The sequence below is a fragment of the Lichenostomus cassidix genome, chromosome 2, assembly GCF_008360975.1.
Source record: "Lichenostomus cassidix isolate B80296 chromosome 2, HeHo_3.0, whole genome shotgun sequence".
Lineage (NCBI taxonomy): Eukaryota > Metazoa > Chordata > Aves > Passeriformes > Meliphagidae > Lichenostomus > Lichenostomus cassidix.
The window spans coordinates 135,847,405-135,867,699 of NC_139482.1; the positions used below are offsets into that span (position 1 = coordinate 135,847,405).

General features: G+C 36.0%; 1 protein-coding gene across 1 annotated transcript in view; it reads right to left on the minus strand.

The window, feature by feature from the left end:
- The window catches only part of CSMD3 (CUB and Sushi multiple domains 3), a 596,977-nt gene that overhangs the window by 241,332 nt on the left and 335,350 nt on the right, over positions 1–20,295 (minus strand). The window contains exons 14-16 of the mRNA XM_085053430.1: positions 11,538–11,720; positions 10,097–10,423; positions 3,245–3,439 (exon numbers count right to left, since the gene is read on the minus strand). Coding sequence (XP_084909556.1) covers positions 3,245–3,439; positions 10,097–10,423; positions 11,538–11,720 — 705 coding nt within the window. The remainder of the gene's footprint in view (positions 1–3,244; positions 3,440–10,096; positions 10,424–11,537; positions 11,721–20,295) is intronic.

Sequence of the window (20,295 nt, forward strand, 5' to 3'; positions counted from 1 at the left end):
CCTTAGAGTCTCTTTTTCATACTGTCTTCAGTAAACAGTACTAGTCAAACAATAAGATACTTGAACTCCTATTTATCTCAACAACCAGAAAGTTAACTCTACAGCATTCATAATCCCTATATTTTATTGTATATAAGCACTTATACATATTCATAATACATATGGAGCCTATAAAATGTATTGACAAGAATGAGAAACAGATGGCCTTATTATGAGCCAGCACATTCCCATAGTTAGAATACAGTATAACTAAACTTGTAAAAAGTTCCATATTCCCACCAAATTTTCATGACATAGATTGCATTTAGAATACAAAAAGCCCCCTAAGCCTCTATTAAAAAAATATTCCCATGAATAGTGCATTAAAAATAATACACACTGGAAGATTGCCTAAATTTGGTATAGTTTATCTTTGTATTTAGGATCCGTTTTTATTTAGGAATTTTGTTGCTGGTTTTCCTTAAAGAAAATGTTTTTTACCTGTTCCCTGATTTTGGCTCTTGCAGATGAATAGTCAATGGATTTTTTTATTTGACCTTCACCATCACATGCTGATTTCCTAAACCTAGGAGTACTTTCCTTCAGAATACCTGATCTGTGGGACTTATCTAAAAGAGCCTTGTTTTTTAGAAAATAAAATTCTCCAGTCATCTCATCAAAGGACTGATTTTCGTCCCCTGTTGTAGTAATGCAATTTTCAGATCTCCATGTGCTCCCTTTGTTTCCCCGCTTGGTGTACCATTGGTTAATTTTAAAATATGCTCTGCTGTACCTCAAAACCTATTGGTGTGTAACCTTCCTGCCAATTTTCCCTTCGTCCTCCTGGGACTGGCTCAGAGAGAGCCAGCCCCTGCCCCCTCTCCTTCCCCTTAAAAGCCAGAGCCTGGATCTGGGAGAGGTCTTCTCTCTGAGCTGGCAGCCCTTCACCTGTCCCTGTCTTTCCTCTCCTGTAACCCCCTTTTCCCCGTTACCCCAAATAAACCTCCCTGCCAGAACAGAGATGGAGTCCAGTTCTTCCTTCGTCTCACGATATTCCTGCTGAATTGATGTGGTTTGGAGACTGACGCCATGCCGCGGAACCTCGGGGGCCGCCCGCCCCAGAGCCGGTGGAATTACACAGACCAGGGACCCCGGTCCGGGGGGGAGCCAGCCTGTGCAGCCCTCCTGGCCCCTGCTACATCACCCTGTTCTTTCTTATAGTTCTATTTGATGGTTGTCTGAAGATTCATACCCAATGCCCATGTATTCAAAATGAAACTAGAAATGTAACACAACTAGAAGTTGTGGTCAACTAGAATCTCTCTATCAAACACAAGGCTATGTCAAATAGGAAAACACAATCTCAGTCTAATCTAAGAGTTCTCACAAAGTCATTTGTATTTATTTCTATATATAGCAAGGTGCAGGGGCTGAAACAGGAAATTTCCGTATGTGAGCATGAGAAAAGCTTTTAGGATGACAGGCTATTCACAGAACCACTAAACATCTTGTAGATTCATAGTTTTAGATTCATGTGTTTTTGAAAAGCTTATCACTAATGCTATGGAACGGCAGGATATTAAGCCTTACAGGAATTATGCAGGAAGACCAAGGTTAGAGCGTCAGCATGGGTACAACAGCACACTACAACAAGAGATTATGGGAAAATCCTTCATATAACCCTCACACAGGAAAGATGAAAGGTATGAGGACAGGAATCCCAAATTCAAAATTATCAGGTAGCATCAACAGCAGGATCCCTCCACTAAATAAAAGAAGCCAGGAACCAGAGATGACCACTTGTGCACACACACGTGCACGCACACACACAGAGTTAGTGCCTTCACAGACAGATCCACTCCAACTGAGAAAGGTGAACAGGACTTGATTGGTTACAGGAAAGGAGTCTGGTGACAACCAACAGACTGTGCTGAAGTAGAATCCTGGGCTGTGGGCAGGGCTGGGAGGAAGCCCCAGCAGAGGCTGGACAGGATTGCCCTGAAAAATGAGTATGTTGATCCAGTTTATCTGCAGCAGATTATTAAATAGCTCCTTCCTGTATACTGTAATTTCTGATATTTCTTAAGTGGAAGGAAAACTGCACAGCAGTCACATTCCTAATTGGTAAGTGGAGCTTATGCCTTTGACTTGGTATATATGACAAAGAAATTATGAGGTGTATGTAGACCTTATATCAAACAACCCTGTTTTACAGACAAAGGTGTACACAGTCACTAAAAATTCTGAACACCCTCATAGACCAAATTAAATTATTAGTTTAAAAATATTTTAATTTGCCTTCCAATTTTACCATAAATTTAAAAAAATATATCTAATCCTACAGCTGATAAAAACCATCTAATTCAAATATACCTGTGTCTCAAATATTAGGATTCCAACAATGTTCCAATCAGTCTCAGACCACCTATGGATCAAATTATCATTGTGCATGGACTGACTTAAAAATATTCCCAGTAATTTAAGATTTTAATGTAACATTGAAAATGCAACCTTATATTTCATTAGTAGTGTTTGTCAGATCCATGAACCTTATAATAAAGCAAGGGTGTTATAGCCTATCTCATCTAGTGAAACTGACACACTTTATATCTATGAAACAATAATCATTCATCACAGAAAGTAAACATGGATGCAAAGCATATTGTAAGCAGCCACACTAATGAATTAAAATTGTGCAAATTTTGTCAGGAAGGCAGTTAAACAATGAAACTAAGAACTAAGCTTTTGTTTAAAGTAAAAGGCAACAAACCATGAACTAGATATTATATTGATTAAATATTTTTTAAATCATTACAAACAGCTGAATTAATTTTTTATCTTTTTAGGTAAAAAGATGTCAGAATATAGACAAGTAATGAAGCAAAGGTTATATTTTAGTTTCAATTAGTATAAACAAGTTCAAAGAAACATGCATAGCACTGTGGTTTTAGATTGTGATGTATAGAAGTACTTAATTTCTATAAAAAGGAAGATCAATTGCTAAGAGAATCTTTCCCAGCCTAGGAGTCACTGCAGGTAGAAGAAACACAAGTACTGCAAGAGAGAGCTAAAACATCTTGCACAGTTTTAAATACGATAACTGAAGACCCAAAAAGCAATCAACATTTTCACTGCAATCTAGTATTGTATCAGCAATACCAGGAGCTTTGTGCTATTCATTAGCAAAAATCTGAACTTCACTCAGTGACAATTTAAAACTCCTTACATCAACTTCTCCTGAATTAGAAAGAAATATTATACATACCTCCACACTTAGGAATAGGTCCACTCCACATTACTTTTCCATCCATTAGCATACAAGTAATTGTTTCAGTTCCTTGTGTTTTGATAAATCCTTCTTCACATATAACAGAAATTGAGCTTCCCAGCTGAAAGTTGTCACCAAAACGCCGAGCATTGATTGGCACTCCAGGATCTGGGCACTCATTATGTCCAAATGCTTTTTAAGAGGAAAAAAGAAAAGGGGGAGAGGAAATAGAATTCTTGCAAGGAAGATGGTATTTTTAAGATTTTTTTCGCTAGTAAGAATGAACAATTTATATTAGGAAGCAAAGGAAAAAAATAAGAGACAAAAACTTGCTCAACAGCAGAAAATGTAAAACAGTGTAAATAATTGCTTAAAGAATGAAGTTATACCAGCATGAATCTCAGCTTGGACAGCTTGTTCCTGGCAGATTTCAGTGATGGCTAAATTCTCCTTTCCAATAACACCCATCCTATTTAATGTTACAATAGGACAGAATGTTCCTTCAGAAGGGCAGGGCAAGCATCTATGTAGGATACAAAAACTATACTTGGCTTTTGTATATGTAGTTCACCATCACACCCTTTGAGCCATATTTACCTTTGTGGGCTTGATCCTACCATAGTTTATGTTTTTCCTGTATTGAGAGCTGGTGAATGGTGACAAAAATGGTTATGTGGTCAAAAGAAAGAAAACTAGAAACTTTGAACATTTCAAGTTTAGGTCTGGATGAACTGGAAAACATTTAATTTCCCTGTATAAATGTAAATACTATGAAAAGATTTTTCATGTCTTTTACTTCAGAATTTACCTTACTTTTGGAGAAGAAAGATCCTCTTCCTACCAGAAATGACCAAAGTCATATTTATAGCATTATCATTAAATGAAATGTATTAGCTACTTATTGTATTTTGTTGTTTTATTGATGAAGAATACTGCACGTACATCTTGTATTTTTTAAATGTGGATTTTTCAGTGAGAAAAAATATCCACCTTCCTCACATATGATAACTGAAAATTTTATCTTCATAAATATATTTGCATGTGGAGACATCAGAAAGGACTAAATCCAAAAAGAAGATTTTCACTTTTTTTCCCCTGTAGTTTTACTGATGTGTCTGCTAGACAAAACATATACAAATACCCTCATTATTTTTTTTAAAGTAGTATCTCAGTAACTTAGCAGAAAGATTTCTCAGATGTTCAATTACAGAGGTATTTTAAATCATAATAACAGGAGAAATTATTTATTTATTGACATTTGGACTTAGGCAATGCCATATATATTGGGGATGAGAACAGTGTTTTCATTTAATAGTCATCTACCATTCAAGGATTTCATTAAAAATGATGCAATCCCATACTTTTTCAGAAGAGTTACAAAAACTTTTCCAATACTTTATTCACAGTCATCACTTTTAGGGAATGCATTGATTGTCTGTTTTTCTTACCACTTTCAGACAAACCAGACATAGATTTTCAATATTGTTATCTACAAATGTAGATAAATGTTGACTCCAGGTTTAGCTTGCTTGTGTGTGACACCGGTTTATTAAGGCTGAAAAATCAATTCATTGCTCTATATTTCAGCTCAGGAACTGCTGCCATTGCTGCTCCTATGGAATCAATTGTACTGCACAGAATGACTTTGGGAGGCAAGATAGTGAAAGACAATCTGTCCCACCAACAGCAGTCACTCTCTTAGCCCAGCCTGGCTGTAGTTACATTACTTGATGTGCAAAATTCAGTCTGCTGATATTTCTGAAAAGCTAAATGGTGGAGCTATAACATTAAATACAAGCCTTAGGCTGAAAAGAAAAAGAACAGATGGGTATATCATTAACTAATATTTTACTAATCATCAATAAATCAAGAAACCATGGAAAAGTTCCTTATGACCTATTATGTGTAAAGCGGAGATCCAGTTTTCCTGGCATTTATACTCATCAACTACCATGACTGTACAGGTGTATTAAGCAATATCTACAAAAATGCCAGGAAATATAAATCATAGATCTGAGTTATGGTGATATTCTGCCATTAGCTCAGAAGGTTATTAAAATACGTATTTTGTGTTAAAAACAAAATAAACAACAACAAAAACAAAAAAGCTGAAGGGAAGGAACTGCAGAATCTCATGAGATAGGAAGGCAGGAATGTAGCTAATCACAATTCATCTTGTCTAAAGCCTGCTTTGAAAGGTCCTTTCAAATAGGGCCATAAATAGGAAATAAGACTGCCAGAGCGGTCCACTGGAATAGTTAATTGTTTTTGTGGATTGCCCTATGAAGAGTTTTAGCTGGTAAATGTAGCAATAGCTATGGAGTAAAGGTAAGGCTTTCAGGGGAAAATATCAGAGAAAAGACAAAAGTAAGAGAACATAAAATACTAACAAAATACTTCATACTAAAAACAATTGTGAAAGATTATTTAAAGCTATGTAAATAAGCGCTGGCTTATTCAGTACCAACACATGTAAACTCATATTTCTTGGTAGTACACGACAGTTTGAAGAATTTTAGCTTGAGAAGTACTGAGACTGAAAAAGTCTAACAGGAGAGATTGACAGGAAAAATGTGCTGTGACGAACATAGCCTATCACAGCAATAGACCACACTAAATCAGTCCTTGGATATAAACCCATCATCTGGGATTGTCCATGCCTTGCTCTACTGAGCTGAAATTACTTGAGTAACTAGGCTGATGTCAAGAGGCCCATAGTTTGACTTTCAACAGTTTGTAATTCATCAGGTTGTTAACTTTTGCTAGCACAATTAAACAGCTGTAATGAAAACAGCAACAAAAATATATACATAACTGACAGAAACAGCAGGTCTAAGCTTATTTAAAGTTATTTGCCCAGCACTTCCTACACCCTAATTAATGAGCAACAGCTCAAAGTCCACCAGCTAGCATAAATCAAACAATCTGGAAGATGCTCAAAATACTCATCCACTTCAAAATACTCATCCACCGCAGCCCAAAGGGAGGTTAGCATAAAATCTGTTTTTTGGAATGCCTGCCCATAGAGGACCTGGCAACTTTTTAGTGTACTCTGCATTAACATTTTTATCACAGAAGTAAATATGCATTCTCTGTTGCATGGATCCAATTGCCACACAGCACTGAATGCATTAATTTTCTCAGTTCTAACCTAAGGTAGGAAATCTAGACTGAAAGAATGAGACTATATAAATTTATTGCTTGTAATTTATGTGAGTCTGTTCAATACTATGTCTACTTCTCTATAATTAAACAAAGACATATATAAAGTGGGAAGCATTCATAAAGGAGTCACAAATATGATGAAAGGCTCATACTTTCCCTTGAACTGAGTAGTTCAATGCATATAGCTTATTACAGGGAGGATTAGGGGATGACTGCCTTTATAAATATCTTCACAGGCACCAGAAATACTATTAACAGCTCCTGGGTTTGGGATATAAAGGAGAAACAAGGAATTGAGTGTAAGTATGTATTTCCATAGCAACTTAGACCAGAGTAGTTTTAGGTTGCTATGTTCCTGTGTTCTGCTGCACCTGAAGAAAACACTCTTCTGCCTCATTCTCCAAGCAGAAAATCACAGCCTTGAGAGTTCCTATTCCTTTGGTTATCGGAACATTCTCTGTGTCATCCATTTTCAAGTCACATATTTCTGTGGTCTAAACCCAAAATTTAACTAACTAGAAAATCTTTGTTACACTCAGTGAAATAACTCAAAGATGACATATTTAAAACCAAAATTTTGCTTAACTCCACCAAAAGTTAAATTTATGTTCAATTTTACTGGAAAGAAAGTAATTATCTGATACCACATATATTTCTAAAATAAAAATGGCATTAAAATAGTTTCTGAGAAATACCATTAAATAATCAGATTATGTAATATTAATTCCATTTTATTCTTCTCCATCTTACACCTCAAAAACATCAATAAAGTTATTTACATTACTAGCCTACATTCTTATTAGAAAAGATTGATCAATCTTTAGTTTAATTGAACTAGTTACTGTTTCTCTGACATACTGTTTTTACTCTTGGAAGGGGCAAAAAGAGACTGATAGCTTTGGAATATATCAGCTGGAGTGTTAGCAGAAAATGGATATTTTTAATTAACTTTGGGTTTACAAATGCTAAGACAGAGTGGAATTCTATTCACTCCTTTTTTATCATCTCTCTGGGCGCTAAACTACTTATTACAGAAAGATTACATCTGTAATTTATCAGATTGCAGCTGTCTTTACTGAAGAAATAGTAGAGACATTATCTGGAGATAATGTTGCTTTTGTAAGTAGATTCTAGCTACAGAGTTTAACAAACACATGCACAGACACACCCACGAAAAGAAATAAAAACATGAATGTGTTAAACTGCTCAATGTATAAAACACTTCTTCAGATTCTTTTCAGAGTTAATCGGTTTCATTATACAGCTGGTAAAAGTTAATATTGGATTGTTGCTTCTTTATAAAATTAAAATGGTACCACTTGATATTATCAGCGCATACTTTAAATGACATGATTAGACTACTACATGTCCAAGGAAGTCTGCAATTTTCTTAAAGAAGAAGAATTTATCTGAAAAGTGTACTTTTGTGGCAGTGAAATGTTAAATTTCAAGTATTGACACTGTTTCATGAATTAGTTTATTTCAAAACAAAAACTAAATATAAGGATCATTCCATGCTAATCTTATCCATCTTTCATTTTTATGATAAATTCTATATTAACTGACCTATATTTATTTCTAATTCTGCAAAATGTGATGACTTGAGAATATCCAATAATACACATACCTAATTTCTATCCTAGAAGACTACATTAAATCCTCTAATAACTTTTTTTGGTTTCTCACCATTACGTTTAGGCTTGACAGCATTGAGAACACTACAATGAAACTTCAAAGCAGAACTGTTATAAATGTTAAAAGGACATGAAACAAAAGAAAATATAGAGCAAATGTTACAACCTCTGTAAAAAAATATGGATTCAATATCTCCTTTTCATTACAATTGATTTCATATTTCTGTAGCTCTGAATCACCCCGACTTTCCAATATTTAGTTATGGTACTAAGATATGTAGCTACTGGTCAAAGGTTAGTTTGCAATGATGACTGGTATCTATAGAAATCAGTAAGAAGACACCACATGTTCTCCACACTTACATTCTACATTTGTGACAAATGATCTGAGGATGAATCAAGAGGGTTGAGAGCTGAAATATAAAATAATATCAGAAAAAATAATCTGTACAGAATAATCTGGTGTCAGTTTATCTCTTTCCTATTCAGATAGCAATGTTCAAGGTAGATCTTAATAAATAATTCTCTGAAAGACAGACAATGTAAACCAAAACAAAAATAAAGAGAGAGAACAAATAAAGATGGAGAGGTAAAAGATGATGTGGAAAAAGTAGAAAGCCACAGGGGAATTTAGTCCTTGAAATATTATGAAAATAATATTAATAGTTAACATGCATTAGAGAGAAACGTGTGTCTGGGTCTCTCAGTTACCAGCCTCACTTAATCTCTCATTTCCTCCTTGATTTAATGGTTAATTTAGGTTTTTTTAAGAATAAAACAACTTAAGCAACAAAGTATCTTTTTTCACACAGTCTAGCAGGTAACACATTTTTCTGAGAGGGAGAGATGTGCTCTCCTTCCAATCATGCTGTTGTAGATTCTCTTATATATCAAGTAAGCCTCGAATTATATATACTCATAGATGTTAGGGAGAAAGACAGGAAAGGGACTAATTACACAGCATCACACTTTTTGAAGTATTAAAATATTTACTATATTTTGCTTATTTTTTTTCTATATGTTGGCATGGAAAATTACTCTGCTACACATACCATCAGAAAGAAAGAAAAAAAAATAAATTAAAATATCCAAATATGAGGGGATTGTTGAGATGGAGAAGCTTTGGTTGAAGGCTATGATGAACCCCCGACCAGACACTCTCTTACTCCTACCATGCTCTACACATAGATCTACTTGATAGTCTGATACTTCAGGATACTGCTGGAGTGGCAAAATTTAATTTTGCATATGCACCCAGGAAAGTTTCACACTGTATTTTGCAATTATTCATGCTGTGGCCCTGCATCATGATGCCTGTACTAGCTGGGAATATGTCCTGGCTGGATTGTAGTGTGGAATGAATGTGAAATAATTTGGAAGCCATGCAACGTAGGCAGCTCTCCATATGTATTTACTCAGAAATGTAACAGTTTTGCCAGAAAAAAAGATGGATAAATGCTAATGATATTTAGTACTGGAATAGATATTTAATATCACCTTCAATTATTATTATGTGGTCAGTAAATGTACATAAGAAAGGTAAAAGAGCAAAAAAAAAGACAAGTCTACTGTGGTTGACTGAACAAGGAGCTCCTATGGCTGCTCACTTAACTGCAATGACTAGGAGATATCAAAGACTGCAGCCATCAGTTCCAGGATATTATTTATGTTCACAGTTGAACATATGAGTTTTGAAGAATAACAGTTTTGTACAGGCAATGGTGATGATTAACATTATGAAGCACAAACTGTGCTGTCAGCAAATTTAGTAAAGTCCTACTATACAGTTTGGAACTGGCCTGATTTGTCTGTCTTCCAAACACTTCCATCACAATGATCTCTAAAGCCATAAATGAGAACTATACACATATTATCAGCCCTAGCACAGTATTTGAACAACAATCCAAGCACCTAAATTAGGAACTTTTAGGTATATTGGAATTGCTTGAAGGTGTGTTACCACAGTGTCATTTTTAAATACTTATGCTTATCTCCTAGAGTGTATGTTGAAATCAAAACACACACACAATAAAGAAATACTATTACTCACTGTTATAAGTGATGTTAAATCCACGCCCTGACATTGAATGGTCAGCTTGAAATTCCAGACGCAAAATATGACCATTACTGGTAAGATGGGAAGGAACTTCAGCACCAGTAAATGTTCCAATTATGGGGGAATCTGGAGAGTCACCATCTTTAACTGCAAGGAAGTCAAACTGAGATTCCAAGTCAAAGTCATTAAAAGAGAGATGAATTCGGCTCCCAGGGTCTGAAATTATTGTCCAGATACAGTTCAAATTATTCCCATATCCCTCTGGATAATCAGGCGAAAGAACTGTTCCCATTGGTGCAGTGAAATTGGAAAGACAAGGAACTGCCAGAAAAAGAGATAGAGAAGTTACATAACAGAATAAAACACTTCAATAAGGACTTGTTTTAGTGCTAAGTTTTTGCAAGAGATCTTGGACCTTGCTGATTACCTCAACTGAATAATTAATTATTTATTGTGACATGTGAATCTGGAAAGAAAGTTGTTTTTTTCAATCTTCATATTCCCTTCCTCTCAATAAAACTACCTCCCAAGCAGAGCCCCCAAGAAATAAAGAACATTCTTGTTCTATTGGAAATCCGTGGCAGTCCTTACAATTTAGCCTTGATAACAATCACTTGGCAGCACTTATTTTCTCTCGTAGAGAACTATTTAGATGAGCAGACCTCCCACCGAACACATTAAAGGGGCACAAAGTCAATAGTGCCCTTATCATTTGTTGTTCACATAGAGGCATAAGAAATTAACAAGCCTCAAAGAGACAAGATATGTTTTGTTGTTATCAGGATAATGTATTATATTCAACCAATTTAGTTAAGCCATATTAAATGGAGCTGCAGAGATGAAAGCAACTGATTGCACTCTAAATATATTTCATCTGTACTATTTTAGTGGAAAAGTTAAGAAAAGTGCTGCTGCAAATAAGTACTACAACATTTGTTTTACTTTTGCTGTATAATGCAACTGGGAGAGAGATATAGACATCTATGATGATTTAAGTGCTAAAAGGTATTCATATATAATACATGGGGAAAACATAAATAATTTAAACACTTGATTTCAATTCAGCAACTTCTAATCTAAGGAAGTATACTACCTTATAAGATTAGCTATCAAAATTGTATCATACATGATATACATCATAAAAAAAGCCTACCAAACAAAAAGCCAATAATAGACCACTATATTTGAGCACATAAAGATAGCTGCTTTAAGAGTTGTTATAAGAGAAAAAAAAAATTTAGCAATTCCAGAACCTGTCTCTCGGGCATGTACATTATGCAAACTTGCCACTGAACAAAAATAAATTCATTCTGTCAGGAGAGCTAATTACATTGTACTAACTCTGCAATCAATCATACAAATTATTACCTATAAGCAAAAACTTATCATAATTTTATGCCTTAAAAATAATAAGAAGAAAATATTTGGTACATACAAATACAGATTGGTATGTTTGCAGACCACTGGTTGTTTTCTTGGCAAATGATAGATTTCTCTCCAATTAATTCAAATCCAAATTGACACTCAAACCTTAAAACATCACGATTAGAAAATCCGTCTCCTTCTCTGATACCATACAATGGTGTTCCAGGATCCCCACAGCTTTCCTTTTCAATTTCTGTTGAAATAAATAAGGAATTTATTTTTAGAAGAATAAAACTAACTCCCTGCATGTATATGCTCACATGAAGAAAATTCTAAGAAAATTTAAAACATCTACATAAGAACAGTTGTCAAAATGCACCACTGAGTCTGATTCTATACTGCAGCTTCTCAAGGAAGGAATTCTGCATAAGAAATCCCACCGGGGGGAATCAGTGAGTGGCTGTGTTGGGCTTAGTTGTTGGCTGGGGTTCAACCACTACAAGGGATTAGAAAAATCAGAACTCTTCATGTTTATAGAACACTTGAAATGTAAAGGATATTACCTTATTACCTACCCTGTTTTATTTCGTAAAATTTTAGACAATAATAACTTTTAGTGAAATACTGCTGGTAATCGTGAACTCTTAAAAGTAGAAGCAGAGACTAGCTCCCCAGTGTGGAAACACTATCCATGCTTCAATACAGCTCAAATTGAGGAACCAATGACATGGCAGAAAAGGGATTAGTGGCACCAAAAGCATTGCTCAACATCAAAAGGAGGCTAGACATAGATATACAGGAATATATATTAATTTATATACACATACATTATGTAAAGATATGCAAAATAACTTCTCTATACTCAAATAATATTTTACCTCAGTAGTCTTAATTGCAAGGAATTTGAATGATTTCTATTTCCACAAATGTTAGAGCTATGATATTCTCTCAAGTTTCATGCTGTTTTGAAATTTCAGTAGTTACAGGCATGGAGGACTCTTCTAAAAAACATTTCCATTCATATGCCTTTCATAATTTCACAGGGTGGTTCAAGCCACAATCATAGATTTGAGTTGGAAGGCACCTTAAAGATCCTCTAGTTCCAACCCTCCTCCCATAGACAGGGATATCTTCCACTAGATCAGGTTAGTAAATGAAAAGCCCTGTCCAATCTAACCTTGACTACTTTGTATTATGGGACATCCACAACTTCTTTGGGACACCCGTTCCAGTGTATCACTGCCTACATCATGAAAAATATCTTCCTTACATCCAATGTAATCTACCCTCTTCTGGTTAAAACCTTTACCCTTCATCCTATCACTGCATTCCCTGATAAAGAGTCCATCCCCATCTTTCTTGTAAGCCCTCTTTAGGTACTGGAAGGCTGCTATAAGATCTCCCCAGAATCTTCTCTTCTCCAAGCTAAATGACCCAAAATGTCTCAGCCTGTCTTCACAGGAGAGGTGCTCCAGCCCTCTGGTCATCTGCATAGCTCTCCTCTGGACCTGCTTTACCAGGTTCATGTTTTTCTTATGCCAGGAGCACCAGAACTGGATCCAGTAGTCCAGGAGAGTTCTCGCTAAAATGGAGTAGAGGGGGAGAATCATGTCCCTTGACCAGCTGGCCATGCTTCTTTTGATAACAGCCCTTTACGCAATTGACTTTCTGCTCTGCAAGAGCACATGATCAGGTCATATCAGTTTTCCATTCCACCAAATACCCTCAAATCCTTATGTGCCAGTCTGTTCTCAATACATTCTTCACCCAGCCTGTATCCATATTTAGGATTGCCCTTAGCCAGATGCAGGATCTTAAACATGGTATTGTTGAACCTCGTGAGGTACACCCAGGCCTATCACTCAAGTCTTTTCAGGTCCCTCTGGATGTCATCCTTTCCCATAAATTTGTTGACTGCACCACACTGCGTCATGTCATAAGCAAACTTGATGAGGGTACACTCAATCCCGCTGTCCATGTCCCTGAAAAAGATGATATCCCATTGTGGATCTCTAAGGGACACCACTCATCACAGGTCTCCACGCAGATGTTGAGCTGCTGACTGAAGGTGACCATCCAGCTAATTCCTTATTCAGCATATTCCCCCATTTCCACACAGTGGGGACTTCGCTAATCTGCCACAGCTTTTCAAAGATGATAGATAGTGGCTTAGCAACTTCATCTGTCAGTTCCCTCAGAGCTCTCAGACATATTTCACCAAGTCCCACAGACTTGGTCATCTTCAGGTTCCTTAGATGGTCTTCTCTCAGTCCATATTCCCATTCTGTGAGGTGGGTGATGTGGCCAGAGCCCTTGCCAGTGAAGCTCAAGGCAAAAAGATTCAGCCTTCTCCTCATTAGTTGTAATCTGGTCTTCTGTTTTGCTCATGATTGCAGGTACAATTTATTTCATCTTCCTTTGTTGTCCTAGGTACCTGAAGAAATGCTTCTTGTTATTTTTCATGTCCCTAGATGGGACCTTGGGAGGTCTTTAGGCTCTCATTTAAGGGAGAATAAGCTCTGAGCTAAGTCCAGGTTAGTCAGGATTTATACAGTTGTGTTTTGAAAACCTCCCAGGATGAAGACTGTTCTAGGAAACCTGTACTGTCTGCATGGTAAAAAGCTTTTCCTTATATCTAGTCTTGTTCCAACTTACATCTACTGCGCCACCAGCCGTCTATCCTGTACCAATGTAAAGAACCTGCCTCTGTCTTCTCAACAACCTCCTCATAGATATTGACAGGTTGATATTAGACTTCCGCAACTCCCTCAGGCTCTCCTCACAAGTGGGCAAGTGCTCCAGTCCCTGTTCACCTCCACAGGCCTCTGCTGAACCAACTTCAGTTAATCAGTCTCTAAAAACTGGATGTACTGGTCTCCAGTACAGTATGAGCCATTTACTACTCCCTTCTATCCTATCATCGAAACTGTTGCAGTACTTTGGAGGAAAGGAATGTTTGTTTGGAGGTTTTTGTTTGTTTTGTTAGGGTTTTTTTGTTTGTCTATTGGTTGGTTTTCTATTGGTGGTTTGTTTTGCTTTTGTCTTTCATTCAGTTATCTCGGACAAAATTCTTTCATTCAAGTCAGGACATTATGTTCACATATCCAACTCTAGATGAATGGACAGAGTGAAAAGCTTTGGTAAGTTTGAGGTAGACAACATCCATTGGTGTCACCTTGTCCAATGACCAAGTAATTCTCTATAAAGGAGCAATCAGCGTGGTCAGGTGAGGTTTACCCTCAATAAATTAGCTGCTCACAATCACTTTCTTCACATGCCAGAAAATGGCTTCCAAGAAGTCTTAATCTGTGATTTCCCCAAACATTGAAATTTGCATAGTCCAGGCTTTTGTTAAAGGTCACAAAACATGTTTCCAGTCTTTATGTATCTCTCCTACGATTGACAAACTGCCAAAGATGATAGGAAAGTGGCCTTGGACAGAGATTCACCTTGGATGCAATCTGTTATGTATTAGAAACTAGTAAAGAAAATATTGTACTCCAGATAAGAAACTTAAGAATACACTCATCATCTACAAATAGAGGAAATATGGTACATAAGTAATAGAAGTTCAGAACAAATTTTTTTTATCCTTGTCCAGTCCAACTACCACAAATTTCTTTCATTAGAGATGCTAATTATAAAATAAATTTATTATAAGTAATGACAGCAACAAATATCCCTGTACCACAGTCTGAGGATTTATCTTTAAAGGTCTTGCTGCCATTTTTTTCACACTTCCATATATGATAGTTCGAGTATGAGGGGAAAAAAAAAAACATAAACAAACAAATACCAAGTGTTTTGATTTTAACTCAAATAATTTTTCTAGGGTAATATTCTCAGCAGCACACACTTGATTTTTTAAAGCTTTCAGATATTAAGGCTCTAAATACAATTAAAATGTGATAAAAAGAAAATAAAAAACATTCCATTTTAACAAGAAACTGAAAAAGATTTTAAGATTATTTTAAAAAAGACTTCACACTTTTTGAAAGGCTTTATTATTCTGTTTGGCTAAAGAAAAATCAAAAACCACAAAAGAAAATCACCCAATAAAAAGCACAAAACACCATGATCATTTCTTATTGGTTTATTTGTAGTTTTTCCCAGAGAGTTCTAGGAAAAGATTGATATAATCCATTATTATAAAAGGATAAAAGCAGGTTCAGATCACAGACCTTAAAAAGAAGTTATAGCTGTCCTGAAGAAACAACATATGCTATCCCAACAAACACACAAACTCACTCTCCTGTCTTCAATCTTGGTGAGACTGTTAATGTCAAACTTACAGAACTGCTCCATTTTTAACTGCCAAAGAAATACAAAGTTTTCCTAGGCTGTCCTGATAGATTAATACTATTCTAAGTGTCTAAGTCACTCCATAGTACATTTGGGAAAACAAATATATGCTATAAAGAAATGTATTCTGTGTATTAGTTCCCCAATACGTGACGACATCATGTAACTTAATGTAGTTTTCTCAAACAATATATACTAGGCAGTAAATGTATTTATACCTACTTGAATTTAATCTCTCTTGAGGCTACTATTCTGATGTAGCTGGGCTAGAGTTTCCATGCATTTTTTCTCAAATTTGAAAAGACACATAGCTGACCAAAGCTATCCCAATTAGGACTTAAAGGAACTGGATCTGCATTCAAAAAAATTATTAGGCAGAGTAAAATCATTTACAGGAGCTAGTTGGAAAGAAAATATCCTTTATCCTATGTGGTTGATGTGTTTGAGAGATTACATCCATTATACTGAATTTGCTTTCATAAACAAAATTAAGTTGAATGAAATTATATACTGGACTTAAATTAATGAAACCATCCCTAAAACATCTCCATAAATTTATATTTAAAGCAAATATTTCCTTCATTACTTTAAAACATTCCTGAATGCATTGCTTGCAACACTTACATATAGTCTCTAAATTTTGTATTAGCACTAGTTCATCTCTGAATTTGAAACAGAATATTTCTGTCATTACTTAGTTTGCCACAGGAGTAGTATGATAGGGTTTGATTTTTTTGTTTTGTTTGGAGTTTTTTGTTGTTGTTTAGGTTTTTGTTGTTTTTTTTTTAATTGAAGTACAAATAGTTTTTAGATTTCTTTAGAGAATGTCAATAAACTTCCTTTAAAACAGACAGGGGGAAAAAAGCTGCTTTGTGGGCTTTTGTCAGATAATCATATTTTAAATAACATGGTTTTAGGAAAGTGTATTAAAATTTATTTGAATTTATATTTATTTGAATTAACTAAGGAGTAAATTATATTCACATTTTTTTACTGCTAGTTCTACCACTTGTGTTTCAGCCTACCTTCATTACGTATTTGTTTCAAAAACTCCTAAAAAGCTAAGTTCAGAGCCTGACTGAGTCTTTCTTCCTTATAAACTCCTCCTAGTCCCTCCATGTGAATACGTGAATTAAGATAAATAGAAATAGTTTACTGTTGTTTTAAGATTAGCAGAAAAAACAGTAAATTTTCAGACAGCTCAATTATTAATGTCATAATTAAAATAATCACAATTATAAAACTGGAAATTTCAGTGTGAAGTGCCAAACAGTGAAGAGAAATAGAAGGTATACAGGCTTCTCTTCCGGAACATAACTTGAATTCCCATCAATAAAACTGCATGTAAGAGTCCACTGCTTAGCGTATTTGTTGGACTAAAATATCAGTAATTATAATGCTGTCTTTTATATAATGCAGATGTAAAAAAAGGTACAATTCACCGCAGAAATTGTTACAGAGTATATTTTAGTAGAAACACTTATTTCTACACTATATTGCATGGTGAAAGCATTTGGTGAAAGCAATCAACATCATTTTATTACATGTAATGACTACCTTGAAAAGTCAAAAGTGAATTTATCGGTTAAGTGCATTATTTTATTTTACATTTTGGTTACTTTGCAGTTTTACATATTGGCTTTTGTTGTCTTTTGTGATTTATTTTGGGTTTTTTTGAGTTTGCACTTCATGTTAGCTACAGTAAGAGATGGCTAGGATGGATATTTGTTTTCCTGTGATCACTACTACTGTGATACAAAAGATGAGTATTGCTATTTGTGCCTACGTAAAAGAAAAACACCTTATGCTAATACTAGTTCTGTAAATAGTCCTTACTTCCTTTGTAGCCTTAAAAAAAGAGAAAAGAATCTCTAACCATAAATAAAATTTTTTAAATGTGTTAACAATGAATCAGGCATGTTCTTTTGTGTTACAAGGCTTTTGAGACAGAAAAGAAAATCCATTTTTGTTTTTAGAAAGCATTTCACACAGAAGGACATTAACAGTAAAAGGAGGCATGATTTCTGGTCGTGTTAGAAAGCTATCTCTTTTTTTAAAGATAAACTCCTGTTGAAACTATATAGGACACTTAGTTTGGAAACAGTGATTATCCTAAACAAATTTGTACAGTTTGCAGTTGCACAGCACTAAATTAAGTTAATAATTGCCAAAGTATTTTTTACAAGAAATATCTAGAAAAATATCAAGTTAAGGGAAAAGTAAAAGAATAGTAAAAAGAAAATTAAGATAACCATCTCCTTTCATTTTTAAATATTCTTATGGAACTTTTGTATATCTCACAGAAAGATTCTGCAGATTTCTAACCAGTGATGTACTGGAAGGAGAGCCCGAGGCTACAGTAACCACTAATATAGGGATAGCAAAATAGGAATTTTCTTCTTCTCTTATCCTTTCTCTTTGTGAAGGACAGGCCCATTTTGGAGGGTGACAAAAGGGGGTCTTGGGGAAAAGAAATGGTCATTTACTACACAAATGCATTTTGACAGAATTGCACCAGAGTTAGGGCTTGAAGAGGCAACTTGTCTATCTTTCCCTTCCTGTAACTAAGGGTAAATAAAAGATAAGAATGTGATTCTTACAAGGAAAACAATTTTGAAAGAAAAGAGATCACTGGTGCATACGGGAGAAGTACAATACTGAAGACCTGATATCACTTCAGCAGACATTCAAAATCTGGAGTCCTTCAGGGAAACACCAGGCAAAGACCAACCACTCTTTAACAACAACTTAGAATAATGCCCATTACTTGTTTTACTGACCGTATCAAAGGAAATATGACACACAACTAGATTTGTTTAGCTGTTAGTAAAATAGCATTTGAATTCACTACATTCTTGTTCTTGAAACAAAGAATACTGGATGAACTAAATGTTCAACTATGTGATTCAAAAAGGATAAAGCTTGCTGTTTGATATTTGAATTTGTTATGCAAAAGGTACAAATATTCACCATCATATATTGACATTCTGACATTTTGCAAAATAATGCGTAAAAATCTATGTAATCCCACTCTAAAACACACCAGAATGTACAATTTATATACACATTACTGAATATATATATCTAACTCAGTTGTGAAATTGTTGTGCTAATGTTCCCAATGTAGGATTTGCTTATTCAAAAAGTTAGAAAAATTTACCATTATATATTTCACAGACTCACAGGATGGGTAAGGCTGGAAGTGAGCACAGTGAACCATCTGGTCCAACCTCCCTGCTCCAGCAGGATCATCTCAGAGCACATTGCACAGGATTGTGTCCAGACAGTTCTTGAATATCTCCAGTGAGGAAGGCAATTTGTGCAACTTTTGCTTGCAAAGGCCAAGGAATGGGTGTTAGTACAATCATCTGTAGGTTTTTGTGGCAAGGTTTTGATAGTGGAGGGGCCACAGCGGTGTATTCTGTGAGAAGCTGCTGGAAGCTTCCTCCATGTCTGACAGAACAAATGCCAGCTGACTCCAAGACAGACCTGCTGCTTGCCAAGGATGAACCCATCAGCCACAATGGTAGCACCTCTGGGATAATGTATTTAAGAATGGGAAAAAACAAAACAAAACAAAAAACCTCAACAAACAGCAGCTGCAGAAAGAAGTGAGAATATGAGAGAAAATGCTCTGCATCAACAGAGCTAGAGAGGAGGGAGAGAAGGTGCTTCAGACACCACAGAAGGGATTCACAACCCGCACACACTATTCTCTGCGGTGAAGACCATGGAGAGACAGCCCATGCAGTCCATGGAGGTCCATGGTAGAGCAGGGATCCACCTGCAGCCCCTGGAGGACCCACACCCATAGCAGGTGCAGGCCCAAAGAAGGCTGTGACCCGGTGGGAAACCTGTGCTGGAACAGTTTCCTGCCATGACCAGTGGGTGCATGGTGAGAGGAGCCCATCCTGGAGCAGGTTTGCTGGCAGCATTTGTGACCCTTCAGGAGACCTGTGCTGGTGCAACCTGCTCGTGAAGGACTGTGCCCCTTGAATGGGAGCCATGGTGGAGCACTTTGTGAGAACTACAGCCTGTGGGAATAACCCATGTTGGAGAAGTTCGTGGAAGACTTCCTCCCATGGGAGGGACCTCATGCTGGAGCAAAGGAAAAGTGTGAGGAGTCCTCCCCCTGAGGAGGAAGCAATGGCAGAGACAATGTGTGAGAGCTGACCACAGTCCCCATTCCCTCTCCCTCTGTGTCACTGAGAGGGAGGAGGGAGAGAATTCTGAAATAAAATTAAGCCAAAGAAGAAGGGGGGGGGGGAAGGTGTTTAAAGATTTAATTCTTTATTTCTCATTTTCCTACACTGATTTTGATTGTCAGCAAATTAAATTAATTTCCCCAGGTCAAGATTGTTTTGCATGTGATGGCAACTGGCAACCTTCCTTTATCTTGATCCATGGGGTTTTTTTATATTTAATCTCCCCTGCCTTGATGAGGACTGGAGTGATAAAGCCACTTTGATGGACACCTGACATTCAGACAATCTATCACATATCAATCTTATCTTGAAAATGTACTG